This window comes from Medicago sativa, chromosome 7, assembly GCF_051527215.1.
Source record: "Medicago sativa cultivar Bolivia chromosome 7, Bolivia_mono, whole genome shotgun sequence".
Classification (NCBI taxonomy): Eukaryota; Viridiplantae; Streptophyta; class Magnoliopsida; order Fabales; family Fabaceae; genus Medicago; species Medicago sativa.
The window spans coordinates 100,288,595-100,312,470 of record NC_140755.1 but is presented as its reverse complement, the minus strand read 5'-3'; the positions used below and the strand labels follow the sequence as shown (position 1 = coordinate 100,312,470).

General features: G+C 31.8%; 4 protein-coding genes and 1 long non-coding RNA gene across 5 annotated transcripts; 4 read left to right on the top strand and 1 right to left on the bottom strand.

The window, feature by feature from the left end:
• The first annotated feature begins 1,002 nt into the window (after positions 1 to 1,002).
• On the top strand, positions 1,003 to 5,336 carry LOC146911214 (glucose-1-phosphate adenylyltransferase large subunit 1-like). Its single transcript, XM_085722672.1, has 15 exons — positions 1,003 to 1,666; positions 2,086 to 2,208; positions 2,315 to 2,488; positions 2,565 to 2,657; positions 2,838 to 2,921; positions 3,019 to 3,074; positions 3,160 to 3,253; positions 3,372 to 3,484; positions 3,568 to 3,640; positions 3,800 to 3,880; positions 3,971 to 4,057; positions 4,144 to 4,248; positions 4,327 to 4,433; positions 4,667 to 4,727; positions 4,837 to 5,336. The coding sequence occupies exons 1-15, from the start codon at positions 1,433 to 1,435 to the stop codon at positions 4,936 to 4,938; spliced, it is 1,587 nt and encodes a 528-aa protein (XP_085578798.1). The 5' UTR covers positions 1,003 to 1,432; the 3' UTR covers positions 4,939 to 5,336.
• A 2,939-nt stretch (positions 5,337 to 8,275) lies between these two features.
• Positions 8,276 to 9,530, top strand: LOC146911213 (putative expansin-A17). The gene is made up of 3 exons (XM_085722674.1): positions 8,276 to 8,483; positions 8,583 to 8,904; positions 8,993 to 9,530. Exons 1-3 carry the CDS (start codon positions 8,348 to 8,350, stop codon positions 9,300 to 9,302), a joined length of 768 nt encoding a protein of 255 aa, XP_085578800.1. The 5' UTR covers positions 8,276 to 8,347; the 3' UTR covers positions 9,303 to 9,530.
• A 2,505-nt stretch (positions 9,531 to 12,035) lies between these two features.
• LOC146911212 (putative expansin-A17) lies at positions 12,036 to 13,591 on the top strand. Its single transcript, XM_085722675.1, has 3 exons — positions 12,036 to 12,244; positions 12,355 to 12,676; positions 13,004 to 13,591. Exons 1-3 carry the CDS (start codon positions 12,112 to 12,114, stop codon positions 13,311 to 13,313), a joined length of 765 nt encoding a protein of 254 aa, XP_085578801.1. The 5' UTR covers positions 12,036 to 12,111; the 3' UTR covers positions 13,314 to 13,591.
• A 341-nt stretch (positions 13,592 to 13,932) lies between these two features.
• ROC4 (rotamase CYP 4) lies at positions 13,933 to 16,576 on the bottom strand. Its single transcript, XM_085722673.1, has 7 exons — positions 16,405 to 16,576; positions 16,133 to 16,318; positions 15,300 to 15,441; positions 15,109 to 15,197; positions 14,893 to 14,947; positions 14,661 to 14,746; positions 13,933 to 14,366 (listed from the first exon to the last, which is right to left on the bottom strand). The coding sequence occupies exons 1-7, from the start codon at positions 16,462 to 16,464 to the stop codon at positions 14,211 to 14,213; spliced, it is 774 nt and encodes a 257-aa protein (XP_085578799.1). The 5' UTR covers positions 16,465 to 16,576; the 3' UTR covers positions 13,933 to 14,210.
• Positions 16,577 to 19,480: 2,904 nt separating this feature from the next.
• LOC146911210 (uncharacterized) lies at positions 19,481 to 22,785 on the top strand. Its single transcript, XR_015019314.1, has 4 exons — positions 19,481 to 19,723; positions 19,883 to 20,063; positions 21,170 to 22,346; positions 22,489 to 22,785. It is a non-coding gene; the product is annotated as an uncharacterized LOC146911210 (long non-coding RNA).
• Positions 22,786 to 23,876: the final 1,091 nt, after the last annotated feature.

Sequence of the window (23,876 nt, the reverse complement as noted above, 5' to 3'; positions counted from 1 at the left end):
ATTCTTAAAAATTGGATTTGTCCGGACTCACCGTTCTGGTTAAGAAATAGTGGGAGATAAAAGAAGCTTTCTAAAATACGACAAAGTCCATTGTAAATCACCAGGTAAAAAGAAAAATTATATAAAAGGTATGTAAATCATGTTTATTTTTTTTGGTGAATTGGGTATGTAAATCATGTAGCTGTAAATTTTGAACATTAAGGTTATCATTATAAGAACACGTGAAATTGTAATATATGGAATGCATTAGAAATAATTACTCTATAATTTATGGGGTTTTACTGTAATTTAGTTTTTTTTTTTACAACTGCAAGTTTGTATGACTCACGTTGACAAATGACACCACCAAAAATTGATTAAAAGAAGAGTAGAAGTATAAGCTGTAAAGTGAGGAGGAGTGAGGATTTAAAAGAAAGAGGTGTAAAGGAAGATGCAAAATAAAGTACTGTACGAGGAGGATGAAATTAGTAACTTTACGTTTCTTTTTTGTTTATTTTTCTCTCTTTGCAACGACAGGACTATCCTAGTATCATGCATCCCTGCTAAAAGCTGATAACTACATGTAACATGCACATTCTGTCTGTAAAGAATCTTAGGAGCCAAATATTTGCAAATATGTTTTGCTTTGGTATGTTTCATTTGAATTGGTAAACGAAACCTATTTAGAAGAACTAGGCTGCATGCACATTCGTTCTTCTAATAGAATTGATAACCTCGTTTCTGTGATCTACCTATAACAAGGTAGAGAGTGAGGAACTGGATCCCTTGTAAGTAGTTTTTACTATCATTTTGTTATGGTAAAAGAAAGTCCCAAGTTTCTATTTGATTGATTTTAAAAGTATGAGAGCCTTTAATTAATGGTTTAATACTTAAATTAATTAGACTAAAACCTGAAAAGAGGAGGGAAACAACATGCATTTAGGAATAATAAAGATGCATTTTAGCTTTAAGTGTAGTGTAAGCTGCTGAGAATATTTAGAAACTTACAACTCAGTTTGTGTTGTTGTACGAGATTGTCTGATCCTCATCATAAGATTTAGTGGTTTCCATGTTGGTTTTGTGCTATTAAGCCATTCCTTGCTCTACCTTGAGGAAACCCACCTTGCTTTAATCAAATATTTCATATTCATAATAAACATGAGGGGAAACATAATAAAATAAACAAATCAACGTTACTAAATATTCTGATGCTTTAATTTTCCCCCTTTTTCTCTTCTCTTGTACATTGCTTTAATTGAGGGGTCTTTTGATGTTTCTTAATTTCATTTACATATGTTTCCCTTCCTTTTATGGCTGTACAGAAAATGTTCTGATTTGCTTTGGTGTTTATTAGTTTATTTTTATTAGTAAAAATTTTGGTTTTAAATAATAACTTGCTTGAAAGAAGAATCGAATACAATAGTTGTCTTGGTTTACGGAAATTTTAGAAATAATGATGGCAAGTGAGTTACATGGAATTTCCATGTCGTTGTGTTCAAAGAAGCCATCCTTCGACCGTGACAGGGTTCCTTCTTCCTCGTTCTTTGGTAGCAAAGTGAACTTGCTGCATTCAAAGAATGCTGCATCTGATTTTCGTTATGGAAGATTATCAAGTGTTGTACTGAGAAATAAAACTAATAGATTTTTGATTACTTCTACTCTTGCTGATGTTGCAAATAATTTTATGGTAAATTCACTTTCATTCCACTTCTTGAGTAATGTCTTAGCTATTTGACAGTGCTATATGTTATGTTATTGTCAGAATTAGTTGAGTAATGTTTAAGGTAGTCAGTTACAAGTTAGTTATGATTAGTTAGCTTAGTAATGATTTCATTCTATAAATTTCAAATAATCAATCTTTGTCTCAATTTATTTTTCTCTTTGTTGGGCTCTACCATGCTTCTCAACATGGTATCAGAATCTTGTATCATAGAAAGCTTCTTAGATTTGGTTGAACTTGATCACTAATGATTTATTTAGTTATACCTGGTTTCTCAAAAAAGTATTCATGATCATGGAAAGCCACCATACTCATGTTCTTTTTTTACAAGTATATGATGACTTATATATTGAATATGAATTTAGCTAGCCAATGCTGCATTTCAGGCCCTACAATCCCCAATTTTTGCCGGACAAGAAGCAAACCCAAAGACTGTCGCGTCAATCATTTTAGGTGGTGGAGCGGGAACTCGTCTATTCCCTCTTACTCAAAAAAGGGCTAAACCGGCTGTAAATATTTGAATTTACTAATCTCTGTCTTGTTATGTTCTTCCAGAACTAGGCTTGAATTCACTAACTTGTGTATATCTTTTTATGTTCTTCATCTGATGTTTAGGTGCCATTCGGAGGATGTTATAGGCTGGTGGACATACCAATGAGTAATTGTATTAATAGTGGAATTAATAAAATTTATGTCCTTACACAATTCAATTCTCAGTCCCTCAACCGTCACATTGCTCGAACGTATAATTTGGGAGGTGGCGTCAACTGTGGTGGTAGTTTTATTGAGGTACACCTTTTTTGTTACTGTGAATTATTATTTTACTCACTTTTGGTGTATACAGACTAAAACTTTGTTATGGTAGGTATTGGCAGCAACTCAAACACTCGGCGAATCAGGAAATAAGTGGTTTCAGGGTACTGCCGATGCTGTAAGACGATTCCTTTGGTTGTTTGAGGTATGCCATAATTAGTTTAACAGTTTTCATGTTCATATTATTGCAGATTTGTCAGGATATATTTTTAACGTTGATTAGATAATAAGACTGTCACAGATGCAAGTGTTTAAGATTTAATTGGCAAGGGATTGATTCATTCTTATGTTTACAAAACTGAATAAGCTTTTGGAACTTGATTAGGATGCTGAGCATAGAAACATAGAGAACATTCTGGTATTGTGTGGTGATCAACTCTATCGAATGGATTACATGGAACTTGTGCAGGTCAGTCTTATTAGCTGTTAAGTTCGATTAGTTTTTGTTTTTGTGGATTCACTTTCATTGTGAACGTTTCACATGACAACTGATCTCACATCTGCAGAAGCACATTAATTCATGTGCTGATATATCTGTATCTTGTCTACCGGTGGATAGCAGGTACTCTAAGTAAAGTTCCCTCTAAGACTGTTTACACAGTTGGTTCCTGAGATATTTACAGTTTTTTCTTATTTTTTACACGCAGCCGTGCTTCTGATTTTGGATTAGTGAAGGTTGATGAAAGAGGACGGATACGCCAGTTCATGGAAAAACCCAAGGGAGATTTATTAAGATCTATGGTTGTTATTCTTCCAATTTCCTCTTAAGATATTGAGATGTAATTATACTATAGTTTATAATGACTTCAGTTTTCAATCTGAAATCACCTGTCTCTGATTGCTCTACTTGTTCACGTAGCATGTAGATACGAGTGTTTTTGGATTGTCAGCACAAGAAGCAAGGAAATTTCCATATATCGCATCAATGGGTATATATGTGTTTAAATTAGATGTTCTTCGCAAACTTCTCAGGTAATTAGCATATGATTTGTTTCAAAGTTCAACTCAGATAAGTATGATGTGATTTCCAATTTTCTCTGGTGATAAATTTTCAGGAGCTGTTATCCTAATGCAAATGATTTTGGATCTGAGGTCATTCCAATGGCTGCAAAAGATTTTAAAGTCCAGGTAGTTGCTTTAAGTAGAGACTACTCGAGTTATACAAGTCGCTTTAGCAGAAGTATTTTGTCAAATATTCTGTTATAGTAGCTTTTGATTAATGCATTGAATTATCATATTCTGTTTTTATAGTAAACAATCAAGGTTGGCCCTTCTATTTCATCACAGGCATGTCTTTTCAATGGTTATTGGGAAGATATTGGGACTATAAAATCTTTCTTTGATGCAAACCTGGCTCTTATGGATAAGGTAGGTCTTTTAGTATTTATAAGTTACAGGTATCATCAGTCAATGAGTTTATATATACAAGTTGTGATTTTTTGTTCTTCCACGTTGAAGCCGCCAAAGTTTCAGTTATATGATCAGTCAAAGCCTATTTTTACATGTCCTCGGTTCTTACCCCCAACTAAACTGGAGAAGTGCCAGGTAGAACTGCAAAATTTAGTCCATCTAGCCAACCTTATCTGATTCTAATGGGGACTAATGTGAGTGTTCAATAACATCAATTGCAGGTGGTTAATTCATTGGTTTCAGATGGTTGCTTTCTAAGAGAGTGCAAGGTTGAACATTCTATTGTAGGAATTCGCTCAAGACTCAATTCTGGAGTGCAGCTAAAGGTATACTATCTATCTGCTCAACTTCTCTTAAAACGACTGACATGAAGCCATGTTATCACATCTACAATCACTTTATAGGATACCATGATGATGGGCGCGGACTATTACGAAACAGAGGCTGAAATCGCATCTCTTTTTGCAGCAGGAGACGTTCCTATAGGCATAGGCAAAAATACAAAAATTATGTAAGACTCCCAAAAACTGAAAACGCTTTGTCGTAATTTCACATTATACAGCACCATGCATGAACTCAGTTACATGGCATATGAATATAATTATACTATACTTGGCATGCGTGTGATATTCTGTGTTGGATTTACAATTGTTTATTTGTCTCCTATTGCATCTTTTTTTTATTTTTATTTTTTTATTTTTTTTATAGATTTGGTATATATCGTGACTCGAATCTCATATGCAGGAAATGTATAATTGACAAAAACGCAAGAATTGGAAACAATGTAATAATTGCAAACAATGAAGTAAGTATTAATGTAGTTGATTGTGTTCTCTACTTTATACAGCCTTTTTCTTGTAATTTTCTTATATTTCTCTAAAATCAAATTCCATGACAATTGTATTGGGGTATAGAATGTACAGGAGGCTGACAGACCCTCAGAGGGGTTTTATATTCGATCAGGCATCACGGTGGTGTTAAAAAACTCGGTAATAAACAATGGAACAGTCATTTGATAAAATGATGAACGGTTATTAACAGGAGATGTGAAAACACAGCAAAGAAGACACAGATGGAGGGTTATATACCAGCTTCAAACATTTGCTCAGAATAACTGTTACCTGAAATAAGGGATCAGGTATCGGATTTTGAATCTTCAATCAGGGAAATCAATAAAGGACAGATTGGTTGTCTGAACATTTTTTGTTGGCTCATTCAACAGAGAGGGCTACAACATTGTCCCGGCAATAAATTCTGTTAAAGCTTTATTTTTATAGTTGTTATTATAAGCCAAAATGGCCAATAATTTGTTGACATTATTTGTCTAATTGAATATTACATTTCAAATAAGAAAAATATAACCATTCACAGATGTATCACTATATGGTTTACACTTATAGAGTGTTAGTTATGTTACATTTTTCCGAAGTTACTGTTACAAAACGACATGAGAAAAAATAGGGAGGAAAAAATACATCTTTTACTGATGGAGTACTAGAGAAATACAAATGCCAAAGGATTGTCTTAACTTCATAAATGAGTGCAATTTGATGTGTTTGATGAATATATATGATATATCAACTGCATGTTCTTCACTCCTGCATAAAAACAAGTAAACTACTTCATCCTTATTGAGAATGATCTCTTAAGAAATGATTCTTTAGATCTATATGCTACTTTTCCCATGTTGAACAAGATTTTTTGAGAGCTGCACTGCTTGCAAATTGCAATGTCCAGTTGCTTGAAAATTTAAAAAATTCCCCTTTTTGTAGAAGAGACCGTAACTAACATTCATAAACCTATCTGAGCTGCAGCATGCTGATAAGAACTAAACCTTTGGATATTGAAAGGTTTAAAGGGTTGAGAAAAATGGTAAATATTTGGAATCATTGGATTAAAGGGATATGTTCTGAGATAATCCAATTAGGGCCTTGCATATAACCCTTTCTGCTATGACAATTAATATGGTTAGTTACTTTATTTTTTTGTCAAGTTAGCTAGTAATTAGAAATTCACCTCTTATGATATAAGTGGGGTGTTTGTGGTTCGAACCTCAACCGTTACGTATATTATGCAATGTCCTTATCAACTGAGTAAGCTAACAGGACAATACGGTTAGTTACTTAATTAGTGCGGTTAGTAACAATTACATCCATTACTTCTCATTAAATTTGTGCTACTACTTTTAATATCTTCTAACAATAAGTCCTATCAATTACAATTGATGTGCTTCAAAATATTTTCTATTTGAACTGAGTGTCTATGTCATTTTAATAAAAATATCGATCTTTGAATTTCCCAATTCTTTATGAAATTGCATACTCACTCATTTAGCAAAAGTAGTGTCAAACATTGCAGAACACTTTCAGTTTTTTTGGTGTTAACCCTTCTCTTCCAAGGGGATGTGTAAGTACTTGATGGATTGTTCCACTCGATAATCGAACTCGAGTTCTTTCAAACGATTCGTCATTTAATGGAGCTCATTATCCAATTGAGCCAAATTGTTTGGTTATATAACAGTTCCAGTTTAACCCACTTGTAAGTAGTTAATAGATTGTGTTGGACTTCATTTCTGATGAGAAGTCATTTCTGTCATCCGTTAAATTATTTTTATCATTAATAACCACATTGACCGTTAATTAATGTATAAACAAATCAAGTAGAGGATGCAACATATCAATGTAGTTCACATCAACGACACGGTTGGTGTTTGCCACGAGTCAATGTCGGACACCGACAAAAATTTGTAGTTACATTCAAATATTTAATTCTACTTCTCTTTTGAGTTATAAGGTATACTTATCCATCAAGGCATCAAAGATAAAATATTTTATATCATATACATACATTTAATACAATCGTTCTATCCATATAATTGTATGATATGTACAAACTTTAGGATGTGCAGTTCTGTAAATAGAGAACATGTAGTTCCTATTCAAGAACAAATGATGGCATGCTCTGTGTGAATCAGTTATTGTGCATGGCAGGAGATGACATCAGCCATGTGCCATGTATGTGCAGTTCCATAAGACATGGCATAACATCAACCTTTTAATTCAGCATCTTTATAGCTGACATTCTAACGTGATTCCGTACTAATATATTCTTAAGTTGACAAGTACATAGCTGCAGGGGTGGCCCTGAGGGCGGGCTTAAGGAGCGGCAGCCCAAGACACCATTTTTTTAGGGGCACCAAAATTATTATTTTTACTTAGTAGTTAGTAATATATATATATATATATATATATATATATATATATATATATATATATATATATATATATATATATATATATATATATATATATATTTCTTTTTAATTTACTTTGATTAATTCTATTTAAAAAATATCTTTAAATAACTTTGATTATAAATGAATATTTTGCAACAAAAAATGCAAGAAGAAAAATATTTGAATAATTAAAATGACACAATTTATTGTTTCGCCCAGGGCAACAAAAATCTTAGGTCCGGCTGTGCATAGCTGCTACTTGTGTTGTTTGAGCTTATATTATTTTCCGTTATTTCTTGATGAACAATCTAGGTCAATCAGACAAGTTAGGTACTTGCATGTTACTACTACTAGTACTATCATTAAATCAAATTTTATATTTCTGCATTATACCCATAATTTATGTCCTTATCTTGAGTGTACGAATTGATTTTTCATACGGAGTAAACATTCTATCGGTTCTGTTAGTTTGATAGCCTATCATTCAAAATTCAAATAGCATATAATTTAAACAATTTATCAATCATGAATATGTATTCTAATACATGTTGTACTGATAGCACCACTAACGTACCACGAATCCAACGGACGTTCAAATGAGTAATAAGATTTTTTTAGTTATTATTTTTATCATCAATCAGAGTCTCGTTTATAAAAAATCTAATTACCAACATGTGGTTGATGCAACATGTGAGTGTTAAGAGAACAAACACTTCTTTCAAAAAAAAAGAGAGAGAATCAGACACTTTAAACAAGTGATCAAAAGTTTGTTATCTGGTTCTTAAGAATGAAAAAATTACATTGAAAGGGAAAAATTTATCTTATGTACTCAATATGTTTCCTTAGAGAGATTAATTCAAATTAAAAGACGGTGAATACTTTGTACTTGTAACAATATAACTATATATTTATAAAAAAAAATAAAAAAATTTCATTCAATCATGACCGACTTTGCTTATTTTCAAGATGCATGTTATTAGAATATTTTATTTACAATATGAGAATAAATTGCTGGTCAACACTTATTTTCCCAATAATTTATTGAATTCAGTTAGTTATTTCTATGGGCTAAACCCCCTAACTGCTACTATAAATTATCTAGAGAGTCTGCAATCTTTAGCAACAAAAATTAGAGCAATTCCTTCTTTAATTTGTAAGAGAGCCAAAAAAAAGAGAGAGAAATTAAGAGGATGGAAAAATTCATTATCAGTGTTCTAATTATATTGTTAATGAATATGGTCACTACAGAACTCAGAGCAGAATCTGCTGTTTGGCAGCAAGCTCATGCAACATTCTATGGTGGAAGTGATGCCTCAGGAACAATGGGTAAATTATTGCTTCTCCTTTTGATTAACTTTATTCAAGTGTTATAATTAATCAAATTATGATAGTTAAGTATATAAATTAATTTTGATTAACTTGTAGGTGGTGCATGTGGGTATGGAAATCTATACACAGATGGATATGGTATAAAATCAGCAGCATTGAGTACTGCTCTCTTTAATGATGGGAAGTCATGTGGTGGTTGCTACCAGATAGTTTGTGACGCAAGGCAAGTTCCTCAATGGTGTCTCAGAGGCACTTCCATCACTATTACTGCCACAAATTTTTGTCCACCAAACTTTGCACTCCCTAATGACAATGGTGGTTGGTGTAATCCCCCTAGACCTCACTTTGACATGTCTCAACCTGCCTTTCAGACTATAGCTAAGTACAGAGCTGGAATTGTTCCCATTTTGTACAGGAGGTATTTTTTTTTTACCATTACAGTGCATGCATATCAATTAAATAAAATATATGCATTATGGAAATTAAGTTTTGTTGTATTTGTGCAGAGTTGGGTGCAAAAGAAGTGGAAACATAAGATTTACTATAAATGGGAGAGACTATTTTGAGTTGGTGCTTATAAGCAATGTAGGTGGAGGTGGAGAGATTTCTAAAGTTTGGATAAAAGGATCAAAAAAGAATAAATGGGAACCAATGTCAATGAATTGGGGTGCTAATTGGCAAAGCCTAAGCTATCTCAATGGTCAAAGTTTATCATTTAGAATTCAACTCAAAAATGGGAAGACTCGTACAGCTATTAATGTTGCACCTTCCAATTGGAGATTTGGCCAGTCTTACAAAAGTAACGTTCAGTTCTGATTCTGAATATGAATCACTTCTATTATTGTGCATTCTTCTATTTCCGTTCTTTATTATGTAACAGCTGTATGCTACTTGTGTTCATTTGTCTAAGGAATTATCCATATAGCAGTTGATTGTGGCTCAGCAATATATATTAGTATTTGCGATGAGGCCCACCAACTTTGGTATAATATTTGTAATGTGTAGGTGAACCAAAGCATATATTTAATTTCTATTTTATGAAAAGTAAATTAAATTAAATTACGAAATCAATGCAACACAATATGTCTTACATTGTTAGCTTATATATTACTCGACAAGCTGGAAAAATATCATGTACTAAAACCGGATAGAAACAGTAGTTTGAATGACTCTTTAACTTGTGTTGTGAATTCAGACAAAACTCGCATCAACATTTTGATATGTGAAAAACAATTAGTAGTAATTAGACCAAAGTGATCAAACAAAACACAAATAATAAAATAAAGGAAAAGAAAAAAAAACAATGATATTTGTTCTTCCGTCCAAATTTGACCTACGTCTGAAAAATTTACTCTTGTCTCTTAGATTTTTTTTAGAGGTAGAATATTTTTTCTTTATAAATAAAATATTTTATTATTAGAATCTTTATACAGTACAATTTTAAAATATTGCTTCAGTTTATTGAGTATCTGCAAATGATAGAAGTACAAGAAGACCTCAATTTATTTTGATTTTTACAAGAACCAAAACTACTACTAATGGAATATATCATGAATACAAAAATTAATCGTAAAAATAGAGTTTATTGTCAAAAAAGAAAAAACTTCTGAGACATCACTTTTTCTCTTAGAAGGAGGTATCATCACTTGGAATATGGAGTTTTAATTTAGGCAAAATACCATCGGCGGTCTTTGAAGTTAGGTGTTTGTAATAAATTAGTTTAAGTTTTTTTTTATTTATAGTAAATTTATCTTTTTAGTCATAAAATATTTTCACCATTACCCTATTTCCATCAAACTCGATGAAAAAGTTGTGTACGTGGATGTTTAATGCTCAATTGGTATGTTCAAGTTTAGTGATCTCAAAACTATGGTTTAAAAATGTATTATCCAATCTTGGTTTGAAATAAATTGATCGATGATTTGATTTATAATGATGTTCATTAAACGTTTTTATGTAAAATTATGTTTGAATTCGGAAACAAGAAGGACAAAATGAATGTAAGTAATCATATTTAGTGTCATTGGCAATTTTTGGACCTGTCACCTTAATGTTAAATGGTAGCATAAGTACAATTTAAAGAAGTTGGATGAAAAATGGTAACAATGTGAATATTTTATGACTTCGAGAACCAATTTGTTACAAAAAGAAAAATTAAAGGACTAATTTGTTACAAACATCTTACTTAAAGGACCATATCAAGTATTTGGCCTTTAATTTAACATATAATATTCTCTTCGAATGTGTGGTTAGACCTAACACAATGCCACAAAAGTATCACCTTATAAAAAAAAAAATTAGAAGGAGGTATCACTTGGAATATGGAGTTTAATAGAGAATTTGCTCTTAGAACATGTGGTTAGACCTAACACAATCCCACAAAACCGCTGAGGTATCACCTTTACTACTTTTTTGAGAAAGTATCACTTGGAACATGGAGTTCTAATCCAACAGAGAGTATGATGTTAGAATTTGTGGTTAGATCTAACACAACCCACAAAACCAGCTTGTGATATGATAATTGTCCCACTTAAAGCCACATTCTTATATCATTTCTCATCCAATGTGAGACTCAGGTGAAGATTGCACCAACGTATAAACATTGTCAGACAATCTCTCATCCAATTTAAACTCTGATATTATCTTAAAATTTGTGATTGAGCCTAACACAGTTTCACAAAACTAACTTGCAAGAAGATGATTACCACCTCTAGAACTTTTAACATATGCAGTTCCTTTTGAACAACGAACTCTGGCTGGCTCGGTGTGAAACAGTTATTGTACATGGAGGGGGTTGACATCAGCCATGTGTATGCAGTTCCATAAGAGATGGCACAATACATGGCAATATGGCATAACGTCCACACTGCAATTCAGCATCTTTATATTTGACTTTCTAATGTGCACCAAACCATTCTTTGATGACTGCTGCTACTTGTGAGAGCTTAAATAATTTTTTTCTTCATCTTTCTGATGAATAATATAGGTCACAGCAGGCAAGTTAGGTAGTTGCATGTTACTACTACCATTAATTAAATCAAATATTTATGCACTATACCCATAATTTATGTCCTTATCATGAGTGTACGAATTGACTTCTCATACAAGAAATACAAACAATTAAAAGTACGGATCAGTATACCTTCTAACAGTTGGTTTGATAGCCTATCAATCAAGTAACGTATAACTTAAAATATTTATCAATCATATGAATACATATATATTTTTTTGACTATGAATATATATATACCATTATTATTAATTATTAGTTATTGCATGTACTGATAACTCAACTAACGTACTACGGATCCTACAGACTATCAAATTGAAATAAGAATTTTTTTATCATCAAATATATTTTATTCCAGTCTCCTTAATGACCGGCCTTGCCTATTTGCAAAATGCATGTTATATACACAATAGTATATTTACAGTAGGAGAATAAATTTTTGGTCAACACTTATTTTCCCAATAATTTATTGAATTCAGTTAGTTTGTTTCTATGGGCTAAAACCCCCTAACTGTACTATAAATTCTCAAGCGAGTCTGTCATATTTACCAAAACAAAAAATATTAGAGCAATTCCCTCTTTAATTTGTCAGAGCGCTAGAGAGAAATTAAGAGGATGGAAAAAATAATTATTTGTGTTCTTATATTGCTGATAAATTTACTCACTAAAGAACTCAGAGTAGAATCTGTTGTTTGGCAGCAAGCTCATGCAACTTTCTATGGTGGAAGTGATGCCTCAGGAACAATGGGTAAATTGCTTCTTCTTTTGATTAACTTTATTCAAGTCTTAAGACAAATTAAAGTCTTAATCAAATTATGATATAGTTTAGCATATAACTTTATTTTGATTAACTTGTAGGTGGTGCATGTGGGTATGGAAATCTGTACACAGATGGATATGGTATAAAGTCAGCAGCATTGAGTACTGCTCTCTTTAATGATGGGAAGTCATGTGGTGGTTGCTATCAGATAGTTTGTGATGCAAGGCAAGTTCCTCAATGGTGTCTCAGAGGCACTTCCATCACTATTACTGCCACAAATTTTTGTCCACCAAACTTTGCACTCCCTAATGACAACGGTGGTTGGTGTAATCCCCCTAGACCTCACTTTGATATGTCTCAACCTGCCTTTCAGACTATAGCTAAGTACAGAGCTGGAATTGTTCCCATTTTGTACAGGAGGTATGTCTTAATTTGCTGATCACACAATTAAATTGTTAATTAGAGTTTAATTTTGAAGCATGTTATTTTTTCAGTCAATTGATAAAAAATCGTTGATTTTTAAATTAACGAAAATAGAATAATTATTAATTAAAGTGACACTAGTGGTCATTTTACAACGTGGGATTTGAACTCCGTCCCTTGATGTTTCATTGTCAAACTTTTACCACTAAACTGATAGTTTGACACCTAGCGAACAAGTATTTTTAATGGATACACCACGCTGCATATCAATCAAATCTATAAATATGTGTTTTAAGCAATTTTTTGTTGTAATTATATATGCAGAGTTGGGTGCAAAAGAAGTGGAAACATAAGATTTACCATAAATGGGAGAGACTATTTTGAGTTGGTGCTTATAAGCAATGTAGGTGGAGGTGGAGAGATTTCTAAAGTTTGGATAAAAGGGTCAAAAAAGAATAAATGGGAACCGATGTCAATGAATTGGGGTGCTAATTGGCAAAGCCTAAGCTATCTTAATGGTCAGAGCTTATCTTTTAGAATTCAACTCAAAAATGGGAAGACTCGTACAGCTATTAATGTTGCACCTTCCAATTGGAGATTTGGCCAGTCTTACAAAAGTAACGTCCAGTTCTGAACTTAATGGGAGCAACACATATAAATTATACCGTATGATATCATTTTTGGTATAAAATTATGATACCACTTTTATTATTGTGCATTCTTATATTTTGGTCCTTTATGTAACATTAACAGTCATTGGATATGGTGCTAATGTCTTAAGGAATTATTCCAAGTGGTTGTTTGTGGCTCAGCAATATATTTTATTATTTGCGATGAAGCCCCCGCCAACTTTGGTATAGTAATATTGTATGTAATCCAAATCATATACATATATTTAAATAATATTCTGCAGTTTGCCTCCGTCCTATAATCACATTGTGGTTGACCAATGTATGCGACATTGGTCAACTGCAATGTCGTACAAGTGTTATTCATTAACGAGAGATTGAATCCTAGACCAAATGATTAAGGAATTCAAACATCCACCACTTATATCACACTGTTGATTTTCTTTTTTCTTTGAGGGGACACTGTTGGTTATACCTGTGTTTATTTTAGTTATATATTTGGAAGGTTCCCTCAAAAAAATTTGGAAGGTTTTATTTCAGGAATGAATTTTGACTGGTGCTGTGCTTACCGAGTTACTGTTTGGTATTAGTGAGAAACTTTAGAAACTAAACATGGACTAGTCATGAGGCTTAAACATGCAAATCATATAATTGGGGATCATGAAAATGAATAGTTTGCAAATGTAAACAACAAAAACAACTGAAAAATGCGAAACTATCGATTTAACATTAGTCTAGTATAACAAAAATATCAATGTTGTATTTCTGCTGTGTCTCCAAATGACAATCCATTCTGCAGCAACCGATGATAATTCAAACTTGCTAACATGATCACTGGGAAACATTCTAAAGAGTGAAAATTGTACTCAAACGGAAACATGTGATGCACTCCCGCATAAGTATCAACCATCTATGGGCAGTTCTCCGCAATTAACGATTCTGCAAGGCTTTTTAGGGATATCTAACCTGCTTGTTTCCTGAGACTCAAGTGTCCTCACAACATCCATTCCATCAATAACATGTCCAAACACGACATGTCGATTGTCTAACCACGGAGTCTGCATCATAAAATCACAACATTAAGATCATATGCAGAATATTTGAATATATTAGTAAGTAAACTAAACATGTTACTTAGCATATACAGAAAATAAGGAATGTTCTCCAATCTAATATTCAAATATAACAGATAGAGCTATATATACCATGCCATAGTGAGCTTTCCAATCATGTAAATAAACAACCAACCAGTGATTATTGATTTTTAAGCTTAATCAGAAATTCAAATTTTACAGTCATTAAAGCGTATAAAGTTTTGAAGTAAAAATATCAGGACAGTACATGTCTCTCACCTTAACAGTGCAAATAAAAAATTGACTACCATTGGTATTAGGACCGGCATTTGCCATGCTCAAAACTCCAGGACCAACATGCTTCACTGCAAGAAGTGTTGAAAATAAATTTTTTAGGAGATTAATTACACTGTTTTAAACTGGAATTAAAGCCAAGGAGAAATTTTAAAAACCAAGCACTATATAAAAATCTAGATATACTACTACTGTACAACATGCAACAGAGACATACAGGCAAAACTCTCATCTTCGAAACTAGAACCATAGATACTAGCTCCACCGGTTCCCTGCAGCCAATGGAAACACATTTTGAGTGAGAAGAAACATAATTACCTTCATTGAAACAAATACATGGCAAGTGGAAGTAAATGTTCACATTAACATAGAAACAAATATAACAAAGGCTATTCACGTATACAAGCAAACAAACAAATGCAACAAATCTCACATTTCCCTCAGTGAAGTCTCCTCCCTGAATCATGAATTCTTTGATTATACGATGGAAGGAGCATCCTTTGTAACCGTATCCTTTCTCTCCTGCACAAGATTATTGAAGCCAAACTTTAAAATGCAATGTTACACATTCAAAAAAGTAATCCAGGTACAAGATCAAAGGTGCAGAAAAATATGGTTGCTTGCCTGTGCACAAAGCACGGAAATTTTCAACTGTTTTAGGAGCAACCTCTCCAAACAAGCCCAAAACGATTCTGCCCAAAGATTGACCCCCAGCTTCTACGTCAAAGAAACATTTGGTAGTCACTTTGGCTTGCAGCTCTTCAACCTAATAACAGTAATAAAACCATGTAAAGATAATAAACGTCCAACATCTTAATCACAACACAGTCAACTATTGAACAATGCCAACGATTTTTGTGATTAACAAATAGTCAATTAGATTATAAACACGTAAAAAATACAAACATTTAATGAAATCAAACAACAACAAACAAGCAGTCTAAATATAAAAAATCATTTCAGATAGGTTTAGTTTAAGAAAACATTTTCTACTCGTTTTTTGTTTTCCTTATAAATTACAGAAGTAAGTAACATTGTATAAGACTATAAGTATTCTCGAGTAAACAGTCATTTTGATCCCAAATGTGTGAGGCACTAAAGTAGTCATCGAATTTATCAAATTACGAAAACATCCCTAAATGTGTCCTTTGTTAGTAATTTTATGGACTAAATTAACTAACTGAAAAACATTCAAAGATCAAACTAACTAACTAACAAAAGACACATTTAAGAACCAATGTTACAAACGAAAGATACATATATGTTATGTAATTTCAATATATATTATTGACGGACTATCGTGACAACCCCTCAAACATTTAAGGACCAAAATGACTATTTACTCATTTATTATCACTTTGATACTAGTTTTAAAACGAGATTGTTATGGAAATAGATAAAAACAACATCTCCAGGGACAATTATTGTACTAACAAATTCCAAAATGAAAAACTTACATTTTCTGAAGCAGCAGCTGCACATGTGATTCTCCTACTATATGTAATTGATCTTGCTCCAAATTGTTGCGTGGCAGAAAACCTCAAAGCAACATGTGATTTTAATGACAATGATTTACTGTAACCAATTTGTGACACGGTATGTGACCTTTGAACCATAGACAACACATCTTGGCTAAAATTACCCTGAAAAAAAACAAACAAACATTTAGAATGATTAATGAACAAAAACAATTGGAACATTAAAAACCCAAAACCCCATTTGTGCAAACCTGAAAATGAGAAAGTGGGTTGGGAGATTGAAGCAGTTGAGTTGAGGATGAAAACGCCATCACCTAACTGCAACAAGAAATGGTTTTTCTCTCAACCTTTGACTCAAGAAGCTTTGGTTGGTTGGTTGGCCAAAGCGGTACTATTTATTATTGGGAACTTCTAAGGTACACCTGCAAAATTAAGATGTACCGGTATTCTTATTTAAAAAATCTATAAATTAACTATCATTTTTATGAAATAAATAGCTATTTGGTGATATTTGTATTTTAGAAAATATTATTTTATAAGAAAAAAGATCATTTCATTGTTTATAAAAATCATACTAATTGTTTTTACATTTTATTGTAAAAAATAATCAAAATTCTCAATTATTAGTACTAAAATTTTAAAAAATTAAATTTTATTTCGTTGACATTTTTTATAAATAAGATTTAATTATTATAATTATAGGTGATAAAAAATAATTTTTCTCTTCAAAAAATAACACATTTAACTATTAATTCAATGATTTGGTGTACCAATACACTCAAATCTTTGGGTGTACCATAGAATTTGCTTTTATTTATTATTTATTTCAAAAATGCTCCTTTTCTAATTTCTCTCTCTCTCACATCGGTTTCTCAGTCGTATTATTTCATTTTTTTTTTAATTTATATTTAAGGCTAAAGTGCAACTTTGGCCCCCTATCTTTCAAAAAGTTGCGATTTTGACCCCCTAAGTTTGAAAAGTACAATTTTGGTCCCCTATGTTTTAGCCCCTTTGCATATTTGGTCCTTTTGGTCAATTTTGACCAAGTCAACGCATACGTGGCATGCCACGTGTGTAATTAATTAATTAAAAAAATAAAAAATCGAAAAAATCAATTTTTAAATTAAATAAATGAAAAAAATAATAGAAAAATATTAAAAAATTCTGGAAAAATAAAAAATAATAAAAAAATATTAAAAAATTATGGAAAAATGAAAAAATAAAAAAAAAATTCCAGATTTTAAATTAAATAAATGAAAAAAAATCCAGAAAATCAATTTTTAAATGAAAAAAATAATAACAAAAAATTAAAAAAATAATGAAAAAATTCGAAAAAAATACGGAATTTTTTTTAAAAAATCTGGAAATTTGACATTATTTTTTTCGAATATTTTTTTCGAAATTTTTTTTTCAAATTTTTTCCAGAATCTTTTACAGAATTTTCTAATGACATTCTAAAGGCGCAAGGAAACGCAAAAAGTATACACAAAAACACCGACGAGAATACAACTTGGCCACAAATTTGGTACATATTTCTTCTTTAGGGAAATGAATGTTTCCATGACATTACTTAGGGAAATGAATGTTTCCATGACATTACTTTTTCGAATAAGTGATTCTTGGAATTGTCCATGAATTTTTGTGAAAATTTTTCGTTTTTTTAATCATTTTTATTAATATTTTTATTTTTCAAGAATTTATTTTATTTTTTTGTAATATTTTTTCGTTTTTTAAATTTTTTTATTTTTTCATTATTTTTCATTTTCCAGAATTTTTTTAATATTTTTTATTATTTTTCATTTTTTCCAGAATTTTTTAATATTTTTTTATTTTTTTCATTTATTTAATTTAAAAATTGATTTTTTATTTTTTTAATTAATTAATTACACACGTGGCATGCCACGTATGTGTTGACTTGGTCAAAATTGACCAAAAGGACCAAATATGCAAAGGGGCTAAAACATAGGGGACCAAAATTGTAGTTTTCAAACTTAGGGGGCCAAAATCGCAACTTTTTGAAAGATAGGGGGCCAAAGTTGCAGTTTAGCCTATATTTAATGGGAAAAACAAATGCTCATTTATTTGGATGAGATCAAAAATGAAATTCACAAAACGCTTCTGCTAACTGATTGATAACTACATCATATATTCATTCCTTGTGGGTAACACCGTGTCAAATCCTTAAAAAAAAAAAAAAAAAGTTTTAAAATAAATGTTACTTTACATTTCTAATATAACTTTAATTTTTTTCTTCCAACTTTACCCTCTCCAACTTTTCTCTCACACAATTTTCAATACAATTTTAAATTTGTCTTTTTTTTTTTTTATAAAGTAAGGACAGTTTAGTGTGTAACTTTGTTAATCTGGGTCCTTCTTCTTAAACAACACGACTTAAGCAATTAAACATTGATACACACACAACTCCGATCCTAAAATTTATAGAGGAGTGCTAGCAACACTCTCTTTTGAACACTCTATCTAGAACTCACTCTTTTATTGGATGAAATCAATATAGGATCTACACTTTGGAAATGGAACCCACGTAAAGTGGTGGGACATATATTGATTTCACTCAATAAAGGAGTGAGTGCTAGAGAGAGTGCTTAAAAGAGAGTGTTGCTATCATTCCTCAAATTTATAATATGATTTTTTAAAATCTTTCAGGAATTTGTGGAGTCGTGCTCGAAGATGTTACCAAATGTGTTATGTGAATACCTACATGAATTGGTCGAAATCTTCATTAAGAAATTTTAATATTAATATGAATGTGCCCTTCCTATTCCTATTTTGTAGTGATAATCATTCCTGTATAAAGGTGTCAAGTAGAAGATATGTATTCTAATTCAACTTCTTCCCCTTGCCAGGTTGTTGGGTCGCCTGAGGAAACTAGTAGGCTCTTGTTATGTGAAGCTACACTTGTTGTGATGAGAAAATGCTTCTATCTCCTTGGAATTGAACCGGTTTACAAGTTATGAGCCATCATGAATGAGAAAGTTCAAGAGCAAGTTTTGTTAATAGACTTTTTTATTTGTAGTGCACAAAAGTGTGGGTTATTTTGTCAAGCAGGAAAATAGGTAGAACATTGATACCAATTTTAATGACCTTGAAATTTGTTCCATTATCCGAGGGTTTGAACCAATGATTCTTAATGTATACACCCTCCGGTCACTAATATAAGCAAAAATTTGATTTTTAGATTCATTCATTAAATAGCGTATGTAGTCTTTATTATAGACTACATACGCTTAATGAATGAATCATTGACAAATGTCAAGTTGTGGATAAACAAAACCTCTGCATATCTAGTACCACACTTGTTAATTTAAATATTATTTCATGTTATAATCCTCCTGAGGCCTCTTGCAAATTTGAGCTATCCACTCCAAGTCTTTGTAACTTTTATTTTAGGGGTACTCCTCTTCAAAAACTCCGTGGGAGTAAGAGCAATCTTTCTTCTATCAAAAATGTGGATTTTGGTGTGGGGTTGAATTCCACGGATTCTCCTTTGGTTCTATTCAATTGGCTGGTTGAGCTTGCTAATATTGAATCATTGACCGTCTCTCTTTCTTGGTTTGAGATTCTTTTCGTGGTTTTGTTTTAAGTTTCTCTTTTTATTATTTACATCAACTTTTTTCTTCTTAACATGCTTTCTATTTTAGTTCTAATTTTTGTCTGAAATATGACTTACATTAAATTGATCTTAATTCCTGGTCATCCCTCATTGATTAGGTTCTCTCCTCAATGCCTGATTTATTGAAGATTGAGTTCCCTTCTTTGCGTAATTTGAAGTCACTGAAAGTAAAATCGTACGTACCTTTGTGTTTTATACCTATGTTCCGTATCTCAGCCGACTTTTTGCTTCAAAACTCATTGTCCGCAGAGGTTAGCCACATACCATACGTTGATTAAGGTAAACATGCATCGACTTTTTAAACACAATATTCTGGTTTGGTTTTTGCCTTTGATTTTGTTTCTCTCTGTCTCTTTGGTTATAACCTATTATCAGTGACGGATCCAGGATTTTTGAATAGTGGGGGCACCATATATGAAAATTTGTACCATTGTCCTATACAATTTTTCATATTATGGAAACTTTGAATGATTTTATCATTTTTAATATCAATAAAAATATATTCCACTATATAATCCACTATATAAATAACTAAACAATCATTTAACCGGTCATCTCTCATCTGATTTCGCATCCGATTATCGATAATATTCATATTATTAAGAAATTTTTTGATATATATGATGATAAGTGTGGGCCAAGAGAGAAATGATTTATGATAAGTGTGAGTCATGTGGTCAAAATGTCAACTATTGATACATTCTATACTGCTAAAAAATAGTTTCTAAAATTTTTGTGTGGGCACAAGCCCACATATAAGACCACATGCATCCGTCCCCGCCTATTATCAATGGATAACTCACATGGGTAGAGAAACAAATTTTACTTGATACTAACATGATTGTATCCATCCTCAACTCAAGTGGATTGGATGCTCTATAGCAATGATTCAATTTCTCGTATCCAATGGAAGTAAATACTGGTTTGAAAGTAAATACGTATTTTTTATTTTTTTTATGTATTATGATAGATGATACTCCTACAAGATTGTAAAAAGTTGTTTTATTTGTTCCACTTCCCTTGTAGTAGTACCCATTATTGGTTTGATAGAATGTTGATTATTGGTTAACTCCTTTACATGTTTTTATTGCACATGTTTGATGAAATCTTTATTTGATAAGTTCTGGAATAGTCTCGCTAATTTCTTGATTCCTATTGTCTTTTTTTATTGATATCTGCTTTTATTTTCTGTTTGATGTCCAACATTTTTCGTCTAAATTTGTAAAGACGTTGAAATAAGGACCGACTTCCTATTTCCTTGATGCTGTTTTTCTTTGGTAATTAATGTGAAAATAGCCTGCTTATTTAAGTTAATGTAAAGCTTGTAATATGAATTTGTGGGGAAGTAAATACAAGCTCACACTCTTAATGGATTACTTTTTCAGTTGAAACCAGAGCACATGAGAGCAGAAGTTATAGATGTTGGGTTTTGCAGAAAAGGGATGGTGGAGGGTACAAGAGCTATTGGAGTCTGTGATGCAGAAGTTTTGCCATGGAATTGGAATCAAGAAAGAGTCCTCGAAGCCTGGATGCCCTATAACAATAACATTTTTCCAAGAGAAATCTTTCTAATAGCTAGATAGCATGTCTTAGATTTATTTATTTTCTATAACTTTACTATACTATCGTAACTAATTTGTGTCGTGTATTCTACTTTTAGGGGATTATATATTTGAATATTTTTCAGCAATATGTTTGATGCTGCTTTATTTAATTTCAAGGACATGGTGTGATTTGGATTAGAGTCTTCAACTATTTGGTTACAGAATTGTGGGCTATATATCATATCAATCTAGGGGTTTAATTATCTTAACTCTTTCTTGAGATTGTTGTCAATTGAACGAGAAGAAATCATTTGTTGTGCTATATTTGTTAATGTTTAGATTCATTACATAGTTTGAACTTTGAAGATCCGTTGATACGTATGAATCAATCATGAAAATTTACATCCTATTATTTGCAGTTTACTTTTGCAAGCTGATAGATACTGATATCAAAATTATATACTAATAGTAATATTACAATATAATCCCAAGAAATTCGAGTCTTGGTTCTCTCCCCTCCAAGAAATATATGCTAATAGCATATGCTTTTTGTATCATATGCTTAATTTTACAATGTAAAACATATATGTGTCATGCCTTGGTTTTATAGTATGCCTGCTAAAATCAACTGGTGCAAACTTTATATGCTTCATATCTTGTTTACCAACTTCTTGTGACTTGTCTGAATGGGAATTTGGTGTTGTATCATATCTTGTTTTACAATGAAATATTTGTTTCTTAAGATTTATACCTTGTCTGCTGCTATACTCGTAGTGTGTAACTTTGTTAATTTGGGTCCGTCTTCTTAAACAAAAGGCTTTGAGGCATCAAGTCTTAAGCAATTAAATGTTGACACCCACACACACACACAATTCCGATCCTAAAAATTATAATATGATTTTTTTGAATCTTTCAGGAATTTGTGGAGTCGTGCTCGAAGATGTTACCAAATGTGTTATGTGAATACCTACATGAATTGGTCGAAATTTTCACGAAGAAATTTTATCCTAATTGTCAGGTATAATACCAAAGTTATAAATTTTTGCTGTGTATTAATATGAATGTACCCTTCCTATTCCTATTTTCTAGTGATAATCATTCCTGTATAAAGGTGTCAAGTAGAAGATATGTATTCTAATTCAACTTCTTCCCCTTGCCAGGTTATTGGGTCGCCTGAGGAAACTAGTAGACTCTTGTTATGTGAAGCTACACTTGTTGTGATGAGAAAATGCTTCTATCTCCTTGGAATTGAACCAGTTTACAAGTTATGAGCCATCATGAATGAGAAAGTTCAAGAGCAAGTTTTGTTAATAGAATTTTTTTTATTTGTAGTGCACAAAAGTGTAGGTTATTTTGTCAGGCAGGAAAATAGGTAGAACATTGATATCAAATTTAATGACCTTGAAATTTGTTTCTATTATCGGAGGGTGAATACATAATACCTTGAACTCTTTGTACTTAAGTAAAATTAAAGTCAAAACTAGCAACTTAGGTAAATAAAATAGGAATATGAAGTAGTATAAAGTCGGCTGAAGCTTGCATGAGAAAGGACAAGGTGGACTAACACGTAGATTATTTAAAAGTCAGAGGTGTTTTCATATTTTCCTCCATAGAAAAAAAAATACCTATTTTTTGGGGGTGGGCCGTGGCCCACCTTGGTCTATATGGTGCTCCGCCGCTGTGTATGGTTATTGGAAAAGCTAACAGGTGCAAGCCTATATTATTTTAAAATTATTGTCTCAAATTCTAAAATTATTTTGCAATTTATCTTTCACGAAGCATGGAAACAGACACGGAGACTGACATGCCGACACCGTTAATAATTTAAGAAAATTACATAATTAGGTGTAACTATATGTATTGGTATCGGACACGACTCGTGTCCGACACCAGAACATGGCTAATCCGAGAATTATTCATGTTTCATAGCTCTTTCTCAATTTGATCAAATGAACTTAAAAAAAAAAAAAAAAAATTGTGTGATTGCAAATCTATACTCAACTTAATTGCTTACAAATAATGCTATGGCAGCTATTGTTACTTCTATAAGCAAGATGCGCTTTCATCTCCTTCCAGGTTTCCTCTCAGACATTTTATTGGTACAAAATAGCTTACAATGGACGACGTGTTTGCTAAAAATAGTGATTGAACTATCTTATAAATATAAAATGGCATGAAAATATATTAAAAGTAAAAATATGATACATCATAAATTAACTTAACGCTACTTGAAATAGCATTTTAAAAAAATATTATAATCTCATGGCAAAATGTTATAAACTCGTAAAAGAAAGTTTTTACGAAACAACTCTACTTTAATCATACTATTTTTTTCGTTATATGTTACTCCCTCGGTATTTTATTATAATTCACCATGGAAAAATGTTTTGGTTTTATTATACGTCCCACTACAACACAAATGTCATGATTTTTTTTCTATCACACTCTTTACCATTCATTACTCTCTCTATTTTTTCATTTTTTAATCTCTTTTTCTCGTATCATTAATAAGGGATAATTTTGTAAAATTACGCATAATTTCTCTTTC